Here is a 20,375-nt window from a genome sequence, read left to right on the forward strand (position 1 = left end):
CATGAACATTCGAATCATTCATGAATTTTTCTTTTTCAGCGCTAGTCGAAAATGACGAGTTCAATGGATTTTAATAACAAAATCAAACTTCTTTTCACTTGTAGCAAGGAAAATTAAAATTGTAAGAAAGAGTTCCCTACTTCTTGGGGGGAAAAATAACAAAAGAGAACCAAAAATAAAAATTGAGCTATAAACATATGATGATAACCATAAATAATAAGTAATAAATGTTAGAATGAGCAATCAAACTGGTTTCAATCATAATTAACCAGGAAAATATATACAAGAATACTCAACGGGTAGAAAGAATGAGAAGAGAAAGGCATTTTAAAAAAAAAAACTCAGAATCTTCTAAATAAAAAGCTGGTACAACACTTCTTCCATAATTTGTTAAAAATAAACATAATAGGAAAGGAAAACACATTAAGAGGATAGGGGGGATACTTAAATTACTAAAGAAAAAGAAAAAAAATGTACTGGGTGGAAGAAAATTGAAAAAAAAAAAAAAAAAAAAAAAAAAAAAAAAAAACAGATCCAAGCCAAGAAATAAGAAAAAATGAAAATCTTTCTCTTGCGTTAATGTACTCAAAATGAGGGAGTGAGTTAATAGTCGGGTTCTTCCAAAGATGACATCAAGAATTCTCGACTGCTCACCTGGATTGATGAGGTAGTCTCGACCCTTGACCCATTTCATGTAAAAATGAAGAACCAACTGTAAGCGGCAGAGCTACAAAGAAAGTAACAAAGCCCTATGTTTTGTTCTGAAAAGTTCAATGGTTAATTTGCATACACAAGCAAAGCCCGAAAGAAAGCAACTTTATGTACAAACCAGCGCAATTACAGGCAGGCACCTAGCGCAGTAAGATGTTGAATAAAAATACACACAAGTTCAAATATTAACAACTACGAGAGAGATTTACATTGTTTACTCGCATGAAAATGGAAAACGAATACTACATTAGAACTCTTACCTGGGTCCTTTAAGTAGTAAGGGATAATATTCGCCAAATACAATTTCTAAATTAGTTTCTACAACTTCAAAAGATCAAAATCAATATAATATAATAAAATAATAATAATTGTGAATGTTGGCTACATCCTTCTCACTCTCAAAAGAAAGGGAAGAGGAGCCAAGATGGAACCTAAAATGAGACGTAACACATGTTATGTGCAAAGAATATACCTCAATATATAGCTGAACATATGTACATATAATATATGTATATTATTATCACTACCAAGAGACATGAGTTCGCAAAAAATGCATATGGGGAAGAAATTAAGTGAACACTACTAGTTCCAAACGCATTGAGACATTTACAATCAGAATTTCAACTACCCTTAAATGCCCTCCTTAGTAATAAAAATCCAAAGGCACGTTGAGTAATTTAATCAGAAAAATGAACTGGTGTCCGATAAGTGTATAAATAGAAACAATGTATGAATACATAATACATACATAATACGTTACAAAATACATGTAAAACACAAATGTATAGATTCACCAAGTTAACAAAAAACTTGCTCAAAATATCAAGCGATAAAGTACAACAAAAGGTTTGTACCCATCACTTTATTTCCTAGTGACAACGGAAAATCTAGAAACACAATCAGGCACTTCTGAGATATGGATACAGAACCACATCAAACAACAAAAAATTGGAAAAAATCATTTTTAATCATTGAAATATTTTTATTTTTTTTTTTATAGTTTTTTTTTTTTTTTTTTTTTTTTTTTTTTTTTTTTAAACATTTTCTTTTTTCTTCAATTTTTGTAACTTACTTTACGTTTTTCTTTGTTTGTAACCTTAACTTTGACTGGGATTTTTACAAAGTTGAAGCATGGAAATTTCCCGAGTTAAATTGTAAATTATTGCCTTTAAAAGCCAAACTTTTACTTTCGCGACAACTTTTGAGAAATTAGCACTCATAATGCCAGTAAGATAGTCAAAAATTGATTTCTGCTCAGAGTTAACTGACTGTAGGTCTACTAAAAATTTGCATAGATCCGAATTATAGGATCATTTTTTGTGAAAAGTAAACAAATTTAACACAGCTACTCTAATGAGTACCAGTAGATTCCACATTACATGTGTCACAGCGAAATTAACTACTTTTTTCAACATTTTATGGATGTTCCAAATTTGTAAAAATCCCGTTCTATGAAAGACTAAACTTTCCTTCAGAGAAAGGGGAACAAATAAAAAGATGCCCCTTCATTAATAGATACCAGGTATATATGTATACATACCGAATAGCTGTAATGATAAACAAGATGACTAGTGAGTTAATACATTAGACAAAAAAAGAAAAAGGGGAAAACTGAGAAGAAAACGGTTTGACTTATCAATTTCTCATTCACAAACAAGTTAGGTAAACTACAAACTACCTACCCTACTGTACCCTAAAAATCTATAAAGTCAAAAATTTCAAATAAGACAGATTAAGCGTACTAAGTTGGTTTCTTTTTTTCCTTAAATTAAAGAGGGAAAGGAAACACAAATTAATTGCACATTACTACGCATTTGAATGCCCTAGAAAAGTGAAGATACATTATTTGACAGGATGGAAAAATATTGGGTGAGGGGAGTTGCCCTTAACCAGTATCCTCTCATTTCCGTACCAAACCTGGATTTATAAATTTTGCTTCTATTTTCGCATCAGTGTAAGGCTTAAAATATTGGTTACTGCCAATAATGCAACCAGTAGATGGAGGCTGCAGAAACGATGATCATTTTGGAATGATATAGATGGGATCTAGCTGCATTTTAGACATGATCTATTCTTTGTAGTCTACTTTACTTTTGCCTAGGTCACCAACCTGACTTTCAACTATTTTACGAAAGAAATTAGGCAGTGTTAAACAAGGAACCACTTACGGAACGGTTAACAAAGAGCAAAATTTTACTCACAATGGGGTAAAGTGTACAATTTGAAAATTCAGAGCTCATAAGCATTAAATTCAAATATTGGAGGCAAAGAGCATGATGGAAAATTTCTGATCACAATTTCTCCCATGAGCTTAGCAGAGCAAAGGAAATGATACTCCTGAGCATGAGGTAGGTGCCTATGCAACTATAATGTTAAATTTAACATAATCAAAATTTTGATTTAAGACCTCAAGTGGTTTTCTTAGGTTTTAAAAATATAGCTCCCGACAAACAAAAGTAGGTTTCAAGAACAGGAAATAAATGGAATCAGTTATCCTCTAGGGAACTTGGGCTGAGGAAAAATATGCATTTGTTTGCCTTCGCGTGACTGCAAAATTGAATCAGTTTTTTATGGTTTTTTCATTTTTAAATCTAACAACTGTTCTTGAAATTAAAACAGGTAGGTACTTTGATTCAAGGAAAACCAAGTTTTCACACTAGTGACAGGAAATAGGTTTTAAAATGATAAAATTTGAGGTAAGATATGTGTGACAAACAGAGAGTTCAAGCATTAGAGAAAAACTAAATAAAAGAGAACAGTGCATTAGAAAAATATTTCCAGACTCTTAATGACTTCTTCTTGATTAATTTGACATGAGGCGTTGGTTGCTACTCATATTAAACGGTTACCTTGGGGCCAGGAACCAACTAGAAGAGCATTAACATTGCTTAATATTTTGGCAATTTAAATATCAAGGGTCATCTTAAAATTCCATCCCAGAGCTTTTAAATCTTGTTAAAAATTAAGTTCAATAAAGTTACCTTAACACTGACATGGATAATGGTTCCCTGAAAATAAAATTATTTGGTACAATTTTCATTCCTGAATATTTAGCCCTCTGCAAAATGATAGGGAGGGGAGAAGGAGATCAGCAAACCTTGAACATTGGATTACAAAAAAACTGCATTAATTCATTGAGAAAAGGTTTCTTATTGATAGCCTAAGTAAATCAAAAATTTTCGGGCAACATTAAAACATTTTAGAGGTGCCTAAATCAATTTCTTCCTTAAAAATCAAAAACTGATCTATAGAGTGTTTTGAGATATTTCTCAGTAAAAAGAGGATCATGAATTCCAATTGTCAAGACTAACATCATCATTTCACCTTAGAAAAATAAAGTTTGAGATAAAATAATAAATCGAGACAAATGCTGATGCATGGTTTTTGATTTATGCCGGTCACAACTGTTGGTGAATGAGAGACAAAAGGGAGAGAGGTATTTTAAGCATCCTTAAATTATGCTCAATTTAAATTTGTTGAATTTTCATACAACTAGGACACAAGACAATTTCACGCAAATTTAAGGATTAAAACTGAATAAGAAACAATAAAATTAAATACGACTAATTCACACACAGGAAAAAAGAAAGAGAGATATTATTAACATGAATTATTGCTGAAAATTCAGTCTACAGTTCAAAATTTGTACTAGCTGTACTTGATGAATATTTTAGATGGTGAGAGAGAGGAAAAAAGACTTCAATTACCTACGATAAAATAGATGGCAAATCAGGGCTTTCCGAAGAAAAATTTTGCTTGCTTTGTCAATCAGTCAAATATAAAATACATCACAAATTCTTGTCCAATAAAGATATTGATTATTCCCCCTTCAAAGTGATCTCCGGACAGGTATTGGTAACAGAAACGTAAAAAAATGCCAGATTCAACAAAAATTTTAGTGAAATAATTTACTTGATCGAAAAAATGCCCTATCTAATACATTTCCGGAGAGAAAAATGGCTACATCTTTACGTTTATTAAGATTGAAATTCAAGAAAAATTTATTATCAGTAGTTGTGCTGTGAAATGCCAAAAAGATGGTAAATTCAATTTTTTAAGAGTCTAACGGCAGTAGGCATACATTGATTCCAAAGTTGGTGGACTGAATGATTTTTTTTCTGACTATAAGAAAACAATTCGTTTGGTAAGTCTTTCTCCTTTACTTTTTAGATTTCTTACAACTTCTTGGTTTCATGTTTCTAATGTCACTGTCTTTAGAGATTAGATACTATACTTCTTACTTTTACCGACTAAAGTTTTGATTCAGGCAAAATACACAAGAAAATATGTTCCCTTGGTGCGATAATTCAGGAAAAATTTTGAAAAAAGAGATTATACACGTCTTGAAGTTTTTGCCCACTGGGTGCATAGCATTTGGTTTTCGTTACACTGAACAGCATTTTCAACATTGTACGAGTTCTTACAACTTAGGATCTAACAAACGAAAAAAAAAAAATAGAATTTAAAAATAAAAATATAACTTAAGACTTTTTAAGTGACTAAGGCAAGATATTATTGTATGATTGCCATGGTATCAAGAGCTGCGAGAGAAGGGTGAAACAAGGTGATGAACAAAATATTAATGTCAGCCACGAGAAAAAGCATTTGTGAAATGGGTAGGTAAATTACCCAGCTTGTGGATACAGTACAGAAAGACACCATTTACAAAAATTAGAAACACTGATAAATGTAGGCATGAGGTCAAAGCTGTGTCCAAGTACTTAGCAAACTTAGGTCATGAGAGAGGGAATGAATTTTTACGATTTTATGCATTTTAGTTGATATATCATGCTTGAAAATGCTCGACACAATAAAAGGGAAATAAAATTTTCCAATTCTTCATCATTAATGGGAAACGATTTAAAAAAGAGGAAGCAAATTACTGCTCTACTTTTGTTGTATGTAATTCTCCATCCTACGCATACAGCAATAGAGGAAAAGTAATCTGAAACGGGTTCTACCTATAACTAACAGCGAGAGACTTGGACACCGAGCCTAAATGTTTGGGTGGGCCGACACGGAAGACTATCAGAGGGGTGCTACATTTGAGCATCAAGTTTGGTGAGCACAGATAAAACTATCCCTCCAAATTAAGATAGAAAAATGACCTGTACTTCTGTAACGGAACCGTTTTTTTTTGTATCAATGTTCTAATTCTGCATTTTGATTGTGTTCTTGGCAAATAAGAGATAGAATTATAAGGATAATTAGATTACACATTACGCGGAGAAGACAAAGGAAAAATATCGATAAAATTTGAAGTCAGAGCTTTTGGATGCAGAGATTCCTTTAGGAGCAAAACGCAAGAACACAAGAAAAGAGTTGACTTAATCTTGGCGAGGTCATTTACTAGTGAAGGATTGTGTTTTTAGCAAAGCAAAATCTGTTGTTCAAATTATTTTGTGACGGGCCAACATGGAAAGTTAGCATTCGATTTTGTATTAAAAGGTATATTAGGATTACAGAGAGGTATTACAGATATAAACAGGTATTCGATGGTCATTTTAACCAGCATGTGCCATTTCCTTGAGGATGAAAAATTAATAAATTTTCATGAATGAAATGATGATCAAATGACATGCAAAGTGGCTGCTAAGTCTTAAACCTTCACACATCTACATCCTGTGCTTCCTCCATAGAAGACATTTTCGCCTTTAACTGGAATAATTTTCCTCAATTGGAATTTATGTGTTAATGTACCCAAAATTTTTCTGCGATAGGTAGTATCAAATTAGGCAGGAATAATCATAATGGTTGAAGTGGACATATTATAATCTTTACGTAGCTACACACTGAAATTTTACAAAAAAAAAGAGATTGGAATAGGGGATTAAACAGGCTTAGATGCAATTACGTAGGTTTGTTTCGGTTAGCCTGGATTTCCCAAGGTAGTTCGACAACAAGAGAGAAGAAAGACACAATTATCAAGTTTCATTTTACACACAGTGAAAGAAAACATGATTTGTTTGTTCGTTCTCAAGAAACTGGGTTTACATGCCTTTCTGCAAAAAACGTCAAGGTCAGATAATATCGCCTAGCCTCGATTAGAAATGCGCATAACATTAGATTTTGTCATCAGATTTTGGAAATAACTCCATACCTGCAGATCACAAAAAAAGTTAGGAAAAAAAACTCTGGTCTATTCATATTTTCTCGTTGAGTGTTCATTTTTTAGCAACTTAACAGCATTTACCATACAAAATCACTACGTCCCCGAATTGAATGCATAATATAATAACGAAGCAGCACTACCTGTAGAACTTGTAGGCTTTGAAATTAACAAAACAAGACATGAAGAAAATTTAAATTCTTATGAAGGACTGAACTCACATAAAACGGAGTAACATAAGAATAATAATTCGTAAAATTCAGATTCATTAGGTCAGATTCATCAATGACAGCAAAATGAAAATATTCAAAAATGTATACATTGTCAAGAGACTTTCAGGGCCAATTGTTGGTGCAATTAGCTGCAACTTATGTATGTGTTGTTTCTCATGCTGTTTTGAGGTACCAACTTAGAGGTACTAATTGGAGAGTCTTTCTCTTAGAATTTTTCTTTCATTTAAAACATACAAACTTTTTGCAATCGCTGAAATAACACTGTCACACAATATTTTCGTACACTGACGTATTTATTCTTGCAGAGATGATTCAAAACAAAATGAGATTTTGGGATCCTTTGAGCGAGACACTACTCAACAAGCTTTGATCATGTTGGACTTACTTCAGCAATTACTGGGAAAGAATTTTGCAGAGCATTTCCTTTGTAAATTTATGAAATAGCAATAAATTCCTTTTTATTATATTAGCATCATACTTGCTAAAATATTTGCCTTATATTTTGTACAAGATAAAACGTAAACTGGAATTCGATTAAAAGTAAATGAAATCAGTCTTACAATGTTCTGACTTAACAATTTGTATAATCTGAATATCTAAAAATTAGAAGGGAAAAATCAAGGCAACATTATTCCGAAGACAACAGGCCTTGGTATTACTACTAACGCCTGTTCATGTGGAATTGAGAGATTGGTAACCGAACTATGCCATATCCTTGTTGAAGAGTACAAAATAATGAAGGGAGATGGAGCATTTGGAGCCGATTCGAGAATATTTCTTGCAGTAAAATGCAAAAAATTTTAATGCATTAATGCAGTTTGAGTACAGTTTCAGTTAAATTGACAAGATATAGCACACCCTGATGCACTAATTTTGACACAAGAACTTAAAGCGAATAAACAAAAAAGCTCGACTTCAAAATTTGGACTAAGAAAAGTAATTTTCAGTGAAACATGCTCGTCAAGACTGAATTTCAGCATAAAAACTAATGCCTTATTAAATAAAATCACATTCTTCAAATTATTGAGCTGAATTAAAGTTATTACAAGCCATTTATAGCAAAGATGTTATGCAAAATATTGAAGGATAAAAAGAGGTAAAATTGCTTAAGAAAAGCGGCGAGAACCAAATAACAGAATGGGCAATATAGGAACTTCAAAGTGTCATGCACAAAACACAAGGCTACATGCACAACATTGGTCGAAAAGACATAAGACGTCACTAAGGTTCTATCCAGAAACATAGATACCACTAGCATTTACAGCGATAAGGTTGTACATGAAAGACAAATTTAATAATGTTCAGATGTACACAAAAGCTCAGGAGCACTAGAAAAAGAAAAAGCAGATACTAAAAACAAACGATGCAAAAAGGCAACGTCAACTCCTTGCATTAACCAGATCGGAGACATCAAAGCTGTACTTTCATTTCTTTCAGTCAGGGAATGACTGTCATGGCTTGCCTGGGCAATAGCAACTCAGAGTCAATGAAGGTTACAAGGTCAATTTGTAAGTTACGTTAAGAAGCATAATACATTAAATTTGCTTAACTTCTGGTTTGGTTGCAAACATTTTTGCAAATTAATTTATAGGGACAAAGTTTATCATAATATAAAGGAGGAAAAAACAATAGCAATAAAAAAAGGAGAAAAAATATGTATGAGGTGCTCTAAAGGTAAAAAAAAAGGAAATTATTTGATTACGATTCACTCATTTCTCCACCCACTCCTCAAATCAGAAGTTTCTACACCCCCATATATGAATCCATCTATTCAAGAGAGTAGAAGGTGGACAGAAACTGATTGGGACAAATAAGTAAATGCGGATGAGCAATTTCTACCGTCAGACAAACCGAGATGAAATGCATGGAAAGCACAGGGAATTCCATTCACCGATTACATAAAATGATGATAAAAATGATCACGGCTTTGCATAACTCTTTTTATATGATTTATCTGTATGTTGATCTATTGTAGCTGTTAAAGACTTCCATTCTATTCTCTAGATTTATGCTTGTCATTTTTTCAACTAGATTATTAACTTCCTCCTTTGAATGAGAAAACAATACCTCTGTTCGCAGAAAATGGGTAGTGCATTTAAATATCAAGGGAGTGTTTTATTTCTTTTCCAGCAGACTAAAATTTCCCATCTCTTTCTTTGACTTTAAAAGAGATTTGAGGCATGTGGAGGCTATTCAATTTGAATTCATGGAATGGATTTCTGTGCGGATAAAAATAGTATCTTCATCTCAGAAAGTTGTCAGGAGCGCAAAAAGACAAAATACGACTTTACAGCAAAGAATGTAGGCTTGCATTGATCGGGGATTTCAACATTTTGAAATGAGTTTCTTTACACAGCATTTGAGAAAAGAGTTGAACAAAGCAACTCGAAGAATTCACAGACACTATTTAAATATGATCCATTTTGAGGGTACTGTCACCTTCATAAATTCAATTCTGACTGAAGAAACGGACAAGGTAAACAAGCAATAGCAGTAGCCTGTCAGATTAAAGAAGTTCCTTTGTTACACTTTAACTGACACCAGTGAAAACGGCAACGATTTCCTACCTAGAGTTTTTTTTGGTTTTGAATTCTTCTCAAGGTTAGATGCAGACATTAAAGTGGTGTGAAGATTTAGTTCAGGATTAAGAGAACCCTAAAACTAATCTTTACACTACTTTAATGGTTTTATTTAACTTTGAAAACTATTAAGAACAAAAAATAACCTTAAAATTGGACAAATGTCTCTGGTGGTTTCTCCTCAAACCAATTCAATTATTACTAAACTTGTTTACAGTTTCAGACAGCTTTTCAATACAAGTAGTTGTTAGTTCACTAATTCTTGGCCGCTCCATTTCGGTTCTGTTATTTTGTCCGGTCTCTTGATTTAGAAGTTTCATTTTTTTTTTTATTATTTTCCTCACTCCACTGCAGATAAATTTATCAGAGATTAAAAAATAACCTTAAAGGTAATAGTAGAATAGTCACGAGTAATATTGTAGAGAGGAGCAACCAGTTAAGAAGAAATTTCCAGATAAAAGATTTTGGGAGTACGATTCATAAATTAACAAGAATAATCTTCGAACATGATTTTCGGAAGACAGATATTGAATTGAGTTGATTTTGGCGAGAGAGAAACAATATTGTAACAGAGAAACTTGACGACAGAGAAAAAAAAAAGGGGTTAAATTAAATGCAACTCTAACTGATAAGCTTAAACTTAAAATAATTCTAAACAATAAAGGATATAATTAGCAATTTTAGAAGCCAAGTACCTTTTCGTGATAGCAAGACACCCTGTGGCTCATGGCTTAAAAAAATTAAATTCTGGAGTAGGGGTAGGAAACAAAGATGTGCAATTTTCTCTAAAACAGTTGAAACAGGATTTTTTCCCCCTATGAGCTTGAAGCATAAAATGAACACAATGTGTTAAAGGAAAAGAAAATAACTCGAAAAGTCAAAGAAAATAGGCCCAGCAGCAAAATCGGAAAAAAGGGAAATTTTGTCAGGATCACTCTACTTGTAATACTAATGTTCAGACAGAAATATCACTAATAGTTGGTTGATTGGCAAAAAAATTACTCAAAAAATAAGTTTTTTACAAGCAACTTGCAATTTGCCATGAGTTGGCTGGTAAAGTGTTGAATTTCATTTATGATAGACATTACCCCACTTTGGGTTCTCTGTTTACTACGTATTTCCGAGGTCAGTAGGATATTTTGAAGGACTCACATTCTCAATAGAGTTCTAACATTTCGAAATAGACGAAATAAAATTTTGAGACTGATTGACAATATTGAATTCCAATACCTACTTGTGAACAACAAAAAAAAAATCTCTTTGAGTTTAACAAAAAAGAGATAATTAATGAGTTATCTTCAATCGAACACTGAATACATTAGTTCCAGAGAGAAATGTTTAGAATCCAAAAACTAGGCTATCTTCTTAACAATGATGTATTCTTCACATTTAAGGGAGAGCAGTACATATTTTGCAAAAATATTTTTTCACAGTGATTTCATCCTTCACATTACATTTTCAAACTAAAAAAATTATCAACGTTGAAATTTGGAATTTTCCTCGATAAAGACAGCATTATTCCTCTTCCTCCTTTCTTTTTAGAATGAAGAAATACTGGGGGGATCCAAAATCCAAAATTTCTAATAATTCTAAGAAAAATGAAATTTTCTTCAAACATACATAATGAGCCTTCTAAATCTGCCTCTAGCGAGGATACATCACTGTACAAGGAAGATAAAAACATGTTAAAAAAAGAGCAAATAAAACAAAAGGAGAAACAGGCACAGTAAGTTAAATTCAATGTAATTAAGAAAGTAAGACTTTAAGAGTTCATAATGCAACATAAATTCCTATAGGCCTAAATTTAGGGTAAAGAAAAACAAAGGGAAAATTAGAGGATGCATTGCTTCATTGGAATCTTCGGTCCATAAGATCAAGAGCAATGGATTCATGCTTATAACTGATCAATGGACTGATGATTCAAATTCAGACATAATAAATCTTGAGTTAGGAGGATGAAAAACAACTTATGTAAATTGAACATATGTACTAGCTTTGTACATTAGCCAGATCAGGAACCTAAGACAAAGGAGAAGGACCCTGCAAAAGATCTAATCTAATTCAGACTTCATAATCAGCCTCGCAAAACAAGAAGGGAAAGAGGGTACTACAGTGCAGCAATTTTAATGATTAACATTTCCAAATGTTCAGTTCTACTTATTTTTTCCTATTATTCTGTGTATAATCACCGAAATGAAATGAGCACATATGATTGCTACAAACAATCACTGACTACAGAAAATACATAATGCAGTTACACTTGCAGTCTGTATGGTTTTAAGTTTTCTAGATTTAGTGTTAACGTTTAACTGTCGGAAAATGAGTCGAGTATCAGAATTTTCTTTAAAGAGTGTAAAAAATTCTTCTACAGTGCAACAGATATATCCTAGCATTTGCCGATGTTTTAACTCATCTGGCAATATATTTGGGTAGGCATGCGCTTCACCAATTTTAGGTCCGGGTGTTGTTGGATTGCTAACATATTAAATTGCAAGCTGTTTTTATAAAATTCAACATTTTAACCGACAGACTCCAAAAAGAACTGAACTCAGAAAAAAATAAATAATATTCACAATAAATGGTAACGAACACACCAGACGACTAAATTGAAACATAAAATGACAAGAAATATGTATTCTAGTTATTGTGAAAAAAGATATGATAAATGTTGATCTTGGTAATAAGTAAGCTGTGTGCACTATTTATTGGTCTTGCTAATGTTATTGAGCGCTCTAATTTTTCTTTTTTAGGAATCAGATTGAAAACTAAAAACCTATCAGGATTTGTCAGAGCCTGATTGAAATGTTTCATGCCATAGTTAGTCCATGAGATATTCAGAGAGCGGAGATTACAAGAAATATTATTCCAAAAGGGATCTTGTGAGTCTGAGGTTTAGTGTTTCGTAATAGATCAGATTTTGAGCAATTTCAGAACGAACATCAGGAGGGATGGTTCTTATGAAATTTCAAAGGCAGCGGGCAGGCTCCCAATCAATTTTGATTATTTCAGAGGATTAAAAGGTACAAACTTAGAGCAGTTTACTGAAAAAAATTGATCAAGTAAGATATTGAATTCAGGACAAGTACAAATTTGATCAAAATTGGCCCTTCAGAAATGATAGAGTTATATTATAGTAAATGTAAAATTTTTCAACCCAAAAATATGGGTTAGCTTGGAGAATCTACAGAATTTTTACTGTTATTGAGGATATTCGTGGGTCCTATTAAATTAAAATTCTCATGACAATTATAATTAAATCCTCTCCTTTGAGAACAGATTAAAAAGGTCAAGGGTTCTCTGCCAGCGCCACTGTGAGCCCTTCACATTCGACAAGGTTGGAGATTTTTTTAGTAAAAAAGAGGTAAATGACATCCCCTTTCCCGAATGGTTCTTTGATTTTTAGATAAGTTGAAGATTTAAAACACAAAAACAATATCAGACACACAGAATGGCTCTACAATAGTGCCAATTACTAATGGTCCGATCACAACCCAAGCAATCACTGTGTTCGCTGAAAGGTTTTTTTAATGATTCATTTCCTCTCTGCTTCACATGCAATTACATCCTTTGGACTAGCAACATGGATGTGAACTGAATGATACTAACGATTCAGATGGTTTTTGGTTCATGAAATTTTTGTCTCAAAATAATATGAACCATAAAATTCACATTCTCAAAGGTGGACTAGCATTGACTAAAGTGGCTTGCTCCATGAACTCACAACATCCTTCTAAAGACACACCATACAGTATGGAATCGTTTGAGAGATACATTAAGCTGAAAGGCAAGAAATGGTTGACAGAAGTTTAGAGAAATTTCACTTAACTTTAAGTGACCAATAGAGGGAGGAAAAAACCAAAAATAGGGCAATTTCGAATAAAACCGTTATTTTTTAGTTTCACTCAGTTCAAACAAAGGGGGAAAGAACTTCCACGGAAAATTCTGAGCATCCAGCATTAAACAACAAAATAAGAAGTGTGAAGAACTAAAAATAATGGTACAGAAATAACTGAAGTATTACAAGCCAAAAATAATGATAAGGTAGGAGAAGTGGGCAATGTTTGCAACCGCAGTTTATCGGGTGAGTAAAATGACTAAGAGAACAGTCAGAATTAAAGGAAACAAAGAAAAGGAAAGAAACAATTAAAGTATATACATGTAGAATGGATGTAAAATATTTGTACACGGGTACATAGGTATGTAAAACTTGAATATTATACAAACATGAGAATGTTTTTATCTGAAAACAAAAGCATTCTATGTATTGTAATAAAACTAAAATATATCACAATAATTTGGTAATATCTAACGTAAAAAAAAGAAATAAGTAAATAGATAAATATAAGATCAACTTAAGTCAACTTAAGTAGGAATTCTCTAAGTATATTATTGATTGCTGCTTATAATTTCTTCAGGATTTTTTCTTCTTTTCTTTTTTTTGCCAGAGAACAGTAACAATTATGAATAATAAAAGAATCAATAACTAAACTTGAGTTGGAAAGATCTTCAGATGAGCTCAATTTTAAGGTAAAATTGAGTTGTTCCAATGAAAATACAGCTAAAGAGATAGTTAAAGGAACACAAGTTGACAAGCTGAAGAACTTCGAAAAGGGATCAAATTTATACCTGATAAAAAATTTTTAGTTTGTCTGTTAACTTGGGTACGAGAGACTGCTCTGAGAAAGCGGCATTTTCTTGCATCAAACAACCACAGCGAGGTAGAAGATGAACAGAGAAAACTGGAGTTTGACAGAGATAGAATAAATCTAAAAATGATCACATTCAAGAAAAAATCTTTCTGCGTATCTCAGGTGAAATTTTAGAGAGGAGAATTAATTTTCACATTTTGATGATAATTTGATTTTTTTTCCGCAGGAAGCTCGCTAAAATTATCTTAAAAGAATAGACGAGGAGAGAGATGAAGAAAAGCAGCAAAAATAATGTTGATAACAGCAACAGTAAAGATGATGATCTTCCGAAACTGTGAATTCTTGATTTCTTATCCTCTCGCTCTTTGCCGAATAGGAGACCTAATAGACTGTACTAATTCTTTGCTGAGCTCTCAAATGAAAGTACCATACAAAATATGGTTGCTTACTTATGAAGATCCAGTTGAGAATACATACAACAAAGGATATTATGATGACAAGGAGGGAGCCTCTAATCACTTTCCCGATAAATTAATCTCACAGACAAAAAGAAAGAGGAGGTACATTAGGAGATTAGAAAAAATTAAAAATTGCAGGATTTTTAAAAATAAAAGTCTCAAAAAATTCTTCAATGTCTGAAATTATGGACACCGATAAAGAAGTTCATAAAAAGCTCAAAAAAGCTCGAGGAAATCAATCAAAACATCAGTGCACGAAATATACATAGTAAAAATAGAAATAATGATAGGAGGATATTGGGGAACCTCACTTTAAGATTGACTAATTTGACAAAAAGGAAAAAAAAAAGTTTTTCAAAAAATTGTTACTCTTGGAATAACAATAAAGACTTTTTACATAACCTACAAGAAAAACAAACGAAAATATGGCAACAGTAAACTTACACACAAACCAAATACTTAGAAAATTGGGGAGAATGTGTTGGGAAATTAAACTTAAAAAAAAAGAAGGAGAAAAAAAAATAAACAAACCTGAAACAAAGAAGGATATATGTGGATGAAAAAAAGGGGAGACCCCACTAACAAAAAAACATGAACACCCCAAAAAGATTCTGATACAATCACCCAAAAAAGCTAGGTGTGCCTAGTAGCTCTCCCAAATGTGATTGTTAAGTCCTAAAAATAAATATAAATACAAACGTATTTACAAAAGCAAGTTACCTAAAATTAAGAATACCTGATAGAAAATGAAATCAACGAATTAAACAGGAGTGAAAAGCGATCACGCCAACAGAGTTAAACTGCCCTTTGAAATTACAGAAATCATTGCATCCATGTTGCTTGATGAGGGGAGAAATGGATCATTATAAGCAAAGGTGAATTAAATGGTCAATACTACACAAGGCAAATAAAAGCCACAGAGAAAATATAATGACGGAATATAGAGGGACACTTCTTCAGTGGTTAGGACAAAAGAAATTATTTCTGGTTCTGTAGCTTGTAAGAGTTTAGAAAAGAGGAGAATAGGAGCAAATACGAGATATGGGACGATACTTTGACACATAGGGGGAAAAATGATTACAACGGCATAAATTATCCAGGGTAATAGATGGATGCATGACACAGTTTGAAAGGAGATAAAGAAAATAGAAGCAGAAACCAAAGAAAAAAAGGAAAACGGGAGTAATTCAAAATTACGTATTGATGGTTTGACTTAGATAAATGGCTTCATTCTAAACAAAGTTATTGCTTGCAGCTGACTACACTGAAATCCTGATCTCCAAATTTGAGTTCATTTGGAGTTACACTAGAGGTTTTCTTGAAAAATTATTTACACTCTAATATCTGAGAAGGCATGACAAAAATTGCAAAAGCCATTGCAGTTTTGTACGATGAATGAAAAAGGGATGGCACTCATCAAAAGAAATGACTATTAAAAAGGGATACATGATGGACTGGACACACTTTCTCTGAGGGTGCACGAGGGGAGCATGTAGTTTAAAGACGAATACTCATAATGATAGTGTTAATTAATGTAAGGTGCGATTGGTGAACAACACAAGAATTTAGATATATAGTGATTTAAGTATCTTCATGACAGGCTTTCACCAAAATAAGAGGCTTCCAACAGATAAAATCTTATAGCAGATTTAAAAATGAGCAAAAAGGATACTTATTTCTTTGTCAGAGGAATAAAATTGAATAAATTTGTAAATAAAAGTGTATACATAGTACTGAGTAGAAAAATCAAAATAAAGCGCCAGTTTACTTTTTCTTGGAAGAGTGTAAAATTTTTGTAGAAACGGGGAACTTGGATGCAGAATCAGCCAATTTTTAGTGATGAGGCAATTCCTAAGATCATGGGAAAATATACTTTGAGAATCCCTTCACAAAAGCGTATCGTTTCATTTAGAATAAAAACTGAAAAAGGGTGAGGAGGCTGCATAAATAATAAAACAACCACAAAATGCTTCAAAGAGTAGTGATAAACATGCGTTGAATGCAAACACATTCTACGTTCACATTACATTCAAGGGCACAACACTTCTAAAATGAGAAATCTAAAAAAGTGAAACATTTCCAGTATTTCAAGGTATAATTCTGGATTTTTCTTCACCTTCCAGTACCTTTAATTATCTCTCATCCATAAGACTACATGAAATTTTTCTTTTTTTTTCTTTTTATTTTCCATTTGTAATTTTTTTTTGCTTTTTCTTTTTTTTTTTCATTATGATTTTTGTTTAACATCTTAAAACACTAATAAAACAAACAACAAAAAAGAGGAAGAGAGAAAAACAAATTTAAAAAAAGGTTACTTGCTGCGTAAAAGTAAAAAAAAAGGAAAAGAAAAAAAAATATTAATAAATAAAACCAAGGAGGGGAAAGAAATGAAATAGGTATAATATCTAAAGAAATAAAGATTTCTAAAACTGGAAGATTTGAGATCATTTCAATAAGACTATTGGGATTTCTTAAACACGTCAATTTTTTTCTTGTTTTAGGGAAAAAAGTGTACTCATCAAAATTTAAAATTTACTTTAAAATTGAATTAGTAAATTCTTAAAAGGTTCATTTTGGAGGGAAAAAGGGAAGAATGAAAACCAAAACACTCCGTCTACCTTCTATACAATATATAGAGTATTTAGAATTAAAACATGGTGGTTGTTTTTAGCTAGAGTTACAACATACCCTTCGGAGGTAATTTTTAGCCCACAACAGCGTGACACCTGAAAAATAACAAAAACAAAAAAAAATGTAGCTGTGAAAACAATGTTTCAACATAGAATTAGAAGATCAGAGCGATTATTATTTCTTTTCATCAATATAAAAGGATCAGACATTTCGTGCAGAAAAAGATAAATGAGGAAAAAGTATATTGCAATTTTGTGTTTAGCCAATTTTAACCCCTTAAAAATGCAGAAACTAGTAAGAGATGTTCAGAATCCAAAGCTCGGAAACTAACATGATTTCGGAAGCAAGCCTGTTGAGTCTTTAATTATTTGAGGGGCATGATAGGCAATTATCACTTTTTTTGACCAAAAAATCATACTGATCATATGATAAATATCCTCCCCCAGTCAAAACAATCTACAGGGTGATTCAGAAGTTCTGCACCACCTCAATAACCCCTAGGGTTCTTGTCCTTTTTAAGTAGAATCCCCATAAAATTTTGAAGTGGTCCAAAAAGTCTTTTACTTTGACCAAGGAGCACTCACAAAATACTGTCTTTATCTAAATTTGTTTAAAAGTTGCAGCGGTGATACATGCCTAATGCTAGTGGTGTGTGACTTAAGAATCACCCTGTTTATGACCAGCTGCAAATTCTTGCCAGATTGGCAAATGCGAATTCTGCGATAAATATTAAACTACGGGGACTTTCGAGTAATGGAAACATCTAGTATAATTGATACTTGAGTCAGTGACAGTTGCAATTGTTGAGTAGCAAATTAGTTTCAAAGCCTGGTAATCAAAGCGTATGAGTTATTAAATACATAATAAATTTTTTAATTTTGTAAAAAAAGAAGAAAAAAAAAAGGAATTTCTTTGAATGAAATTTCAACTAATTCCACTTGACATTATTCAAAACATTTCCGCTCTTTACTTTTCAAACAAGTTTATGGTAACGATGTATGGTGAGGAAAGAAGGAAAGGAGGCCCATGCATCAGGCTATAGTCTCCACAGAAGGATTTGAGCGATGATCGATCAAAGGTGTCCTTGAAGGCAGGCGATATACACTTGCTTCCATTCATAAATAAGTAGAGATGCAAAATTTCACGAAACTTCAAGAAATGAAACTTTTTCAAAATTCAGCGATGGACTCTGTATGCCAATTTCACTTATCAGCAAAATATTTCATATGAAACATAGAATTTTATTCCGTGAATTTTGCATCTCTGAATATACATGTGTAGCAAAATATTCGACCTCTCAAAACAGTGAGAGGTGGCACGTCATCCTTTAAAGGGTGTCTAACAGTTAAGAAAAACCAAAATTGGGGACTTTCAGGGACTTTTAGAAAGTTTTTTCAAGAAAAACGGAGACTTTTTTCCCGAAATAGGAAGAGAAAGGGATCTAGTTAGAGCGTTAAAAGGCGTATTTTGTACGAATAATTTTACAAGTTATGTTGAACCCATGAAAACATGCGAAAAATCAAACAACACTTCAGTTTTTTATTCCTGGTTGTACTGCACCGCTGCGGCTGGCGGAAAAATTCGAAAATGCCGGTGTTGAGGACAATTTTTGTTATTTATTGGGGACCTACACAAAAAAATTGGGAACTTTCGGAGATATCATGGACATTCTTCCAAAATCGGGGATAATCGGGGACATTCGGGACTTTAAAAGACCGGCAGACACTCTGCCTCAGTAAGAATTAAAGTACGTTTAGGAAGAGCGAAGATTGATTGATGAATCTTACCTTAACATAGGGGCACTCAAATTCACACGTAACATTACCATCTCGGGTGAAGACAGCAATGTGAAAACGGTTGCCGTGGGAGTCACCAACTAAAATATCACCGGCATCAGAAATATCGATGCCATTGGGAAAACTAGTAATACTTTCACAGCCTATTCTACGCAGGAATATACCAGCCTCATTGAACACAACGACGCAATGACCTTTGAAGTCACAAACAAAATATTCTCGACCTGAAAAAAAAAAAGAAAAAAAATGATTTCGCAAAAATTTGTATGCAGAACACTGTCATACAATTCTATTTCTTCAAGATTCTGAGAGCAAATAAGCAATTTTACTTTCATTTTGACTCTTCAAAAATCCAATTAAAAACAATAATGGGAATCCCTTGGGTTAGGAAATTGATTTAGCTACAAACAGCACCTTCACGAAGACAGATAAATAAATGAGAAAAAATTAACTGACTCTGCCAGTAATTTCACACTGTAACAGGACGTCGAAATAATTCAATACATCTTATAAATTCTGACTTTCTACTAAAGTATGTAGTTCGGGCCAGGAATGTTCTATCGGTTTTCAGTAAGCAATCGAATCAGTTTCTTGGGAGAATAATTACAAAAAGAGCGCCCTTACCAATAGCTAACGTCTCATCAGTTTTTCTTGCAAGGCAACCCAAAGGACAGACAATATACTAGGAAACAATGCTTCGATTTGAATTTCGTCTACTTTCAACGGAAGCAGTCTTATCGAGTGAATGAATATTTCAAAACAAGAAGTAACCAACAGCATACCAACAAGGATTCATGTTAACACTCTTAGTTAATTAGTGTATTTTCCGAAGGAAATTTTTTTTTTTCTTTAAATGGGAAGTGGGGATAAATCTTTAAAAATATATTATCAAAAGTATTGTAAGAATGTAATTATTCCAGATATATGATCAACTGAAGAATTGAATGTCATTTTTTGGAATAAAATGTAGATATTAGTCATTTTAGGGGAATTTGAGTCATTTGAGTGGAACAGAACAAAGCAGACTGGAAAATGCTGAAGTTCCACACTTTCATAAGGCTGCTAAATTTCAAGGAAATCCGAGAGAGACCAAAAAACGAGGTGCTTTGCATCAAGCTTTTCAGTTGTATTATCGTAAGTTTAGTTCTCAATGTTGGAAACCGGTAGAATTGAATTTTTGAGAAAAATCAAGATTCATTACAGTTTACT

The 20,375-nt window shown here is 32.7% G+C and overlaps 1 protein-coding gene across 1 annotated transcript in view; it reads right to left on the reverse strand.

Moving 5' to 3' along the window:
• Positions 1-1,690: 1,690 nt before the first annotated feature.
• The window catches only part of mei-P26 (E3 ubiquitin-protein ligase meiotic P26), a 36,674-nt gene continuing 17,989 nt past the window's right edge, over positions 1,691-20,375 (reverse strand). The window contains exons 14-15 of the mRNA XM_019047946.2: positions 19,158-19,390; positions 1,691-17,465 (exon numbers count right to left, since the gene is read on the reverse strand). Coding sequence (XP_018903491.2) covers positions 17,361-17,465; positions 19,158-19,390 — 338 coding nt within the window. The 3' untranslated portion in view covers positions 1,691-17,360. The remainder of the gene's footprint in view (positions 17,466-19,157; positions 19,391-20,375) is intronic.

Source organism: Bemisia tabaci, chromosome 9, assembly GCF_918797505.1.
Source record: "Bemisia tabaci chromosome 9, PGI_BMITA_v3".
Lineage (NCBI taxonomy): Eukaryota > Metazoa > Arthropoda > Insecta > Hemiptera > Aleyrodidae > Bemisia > Bemisia tabaci.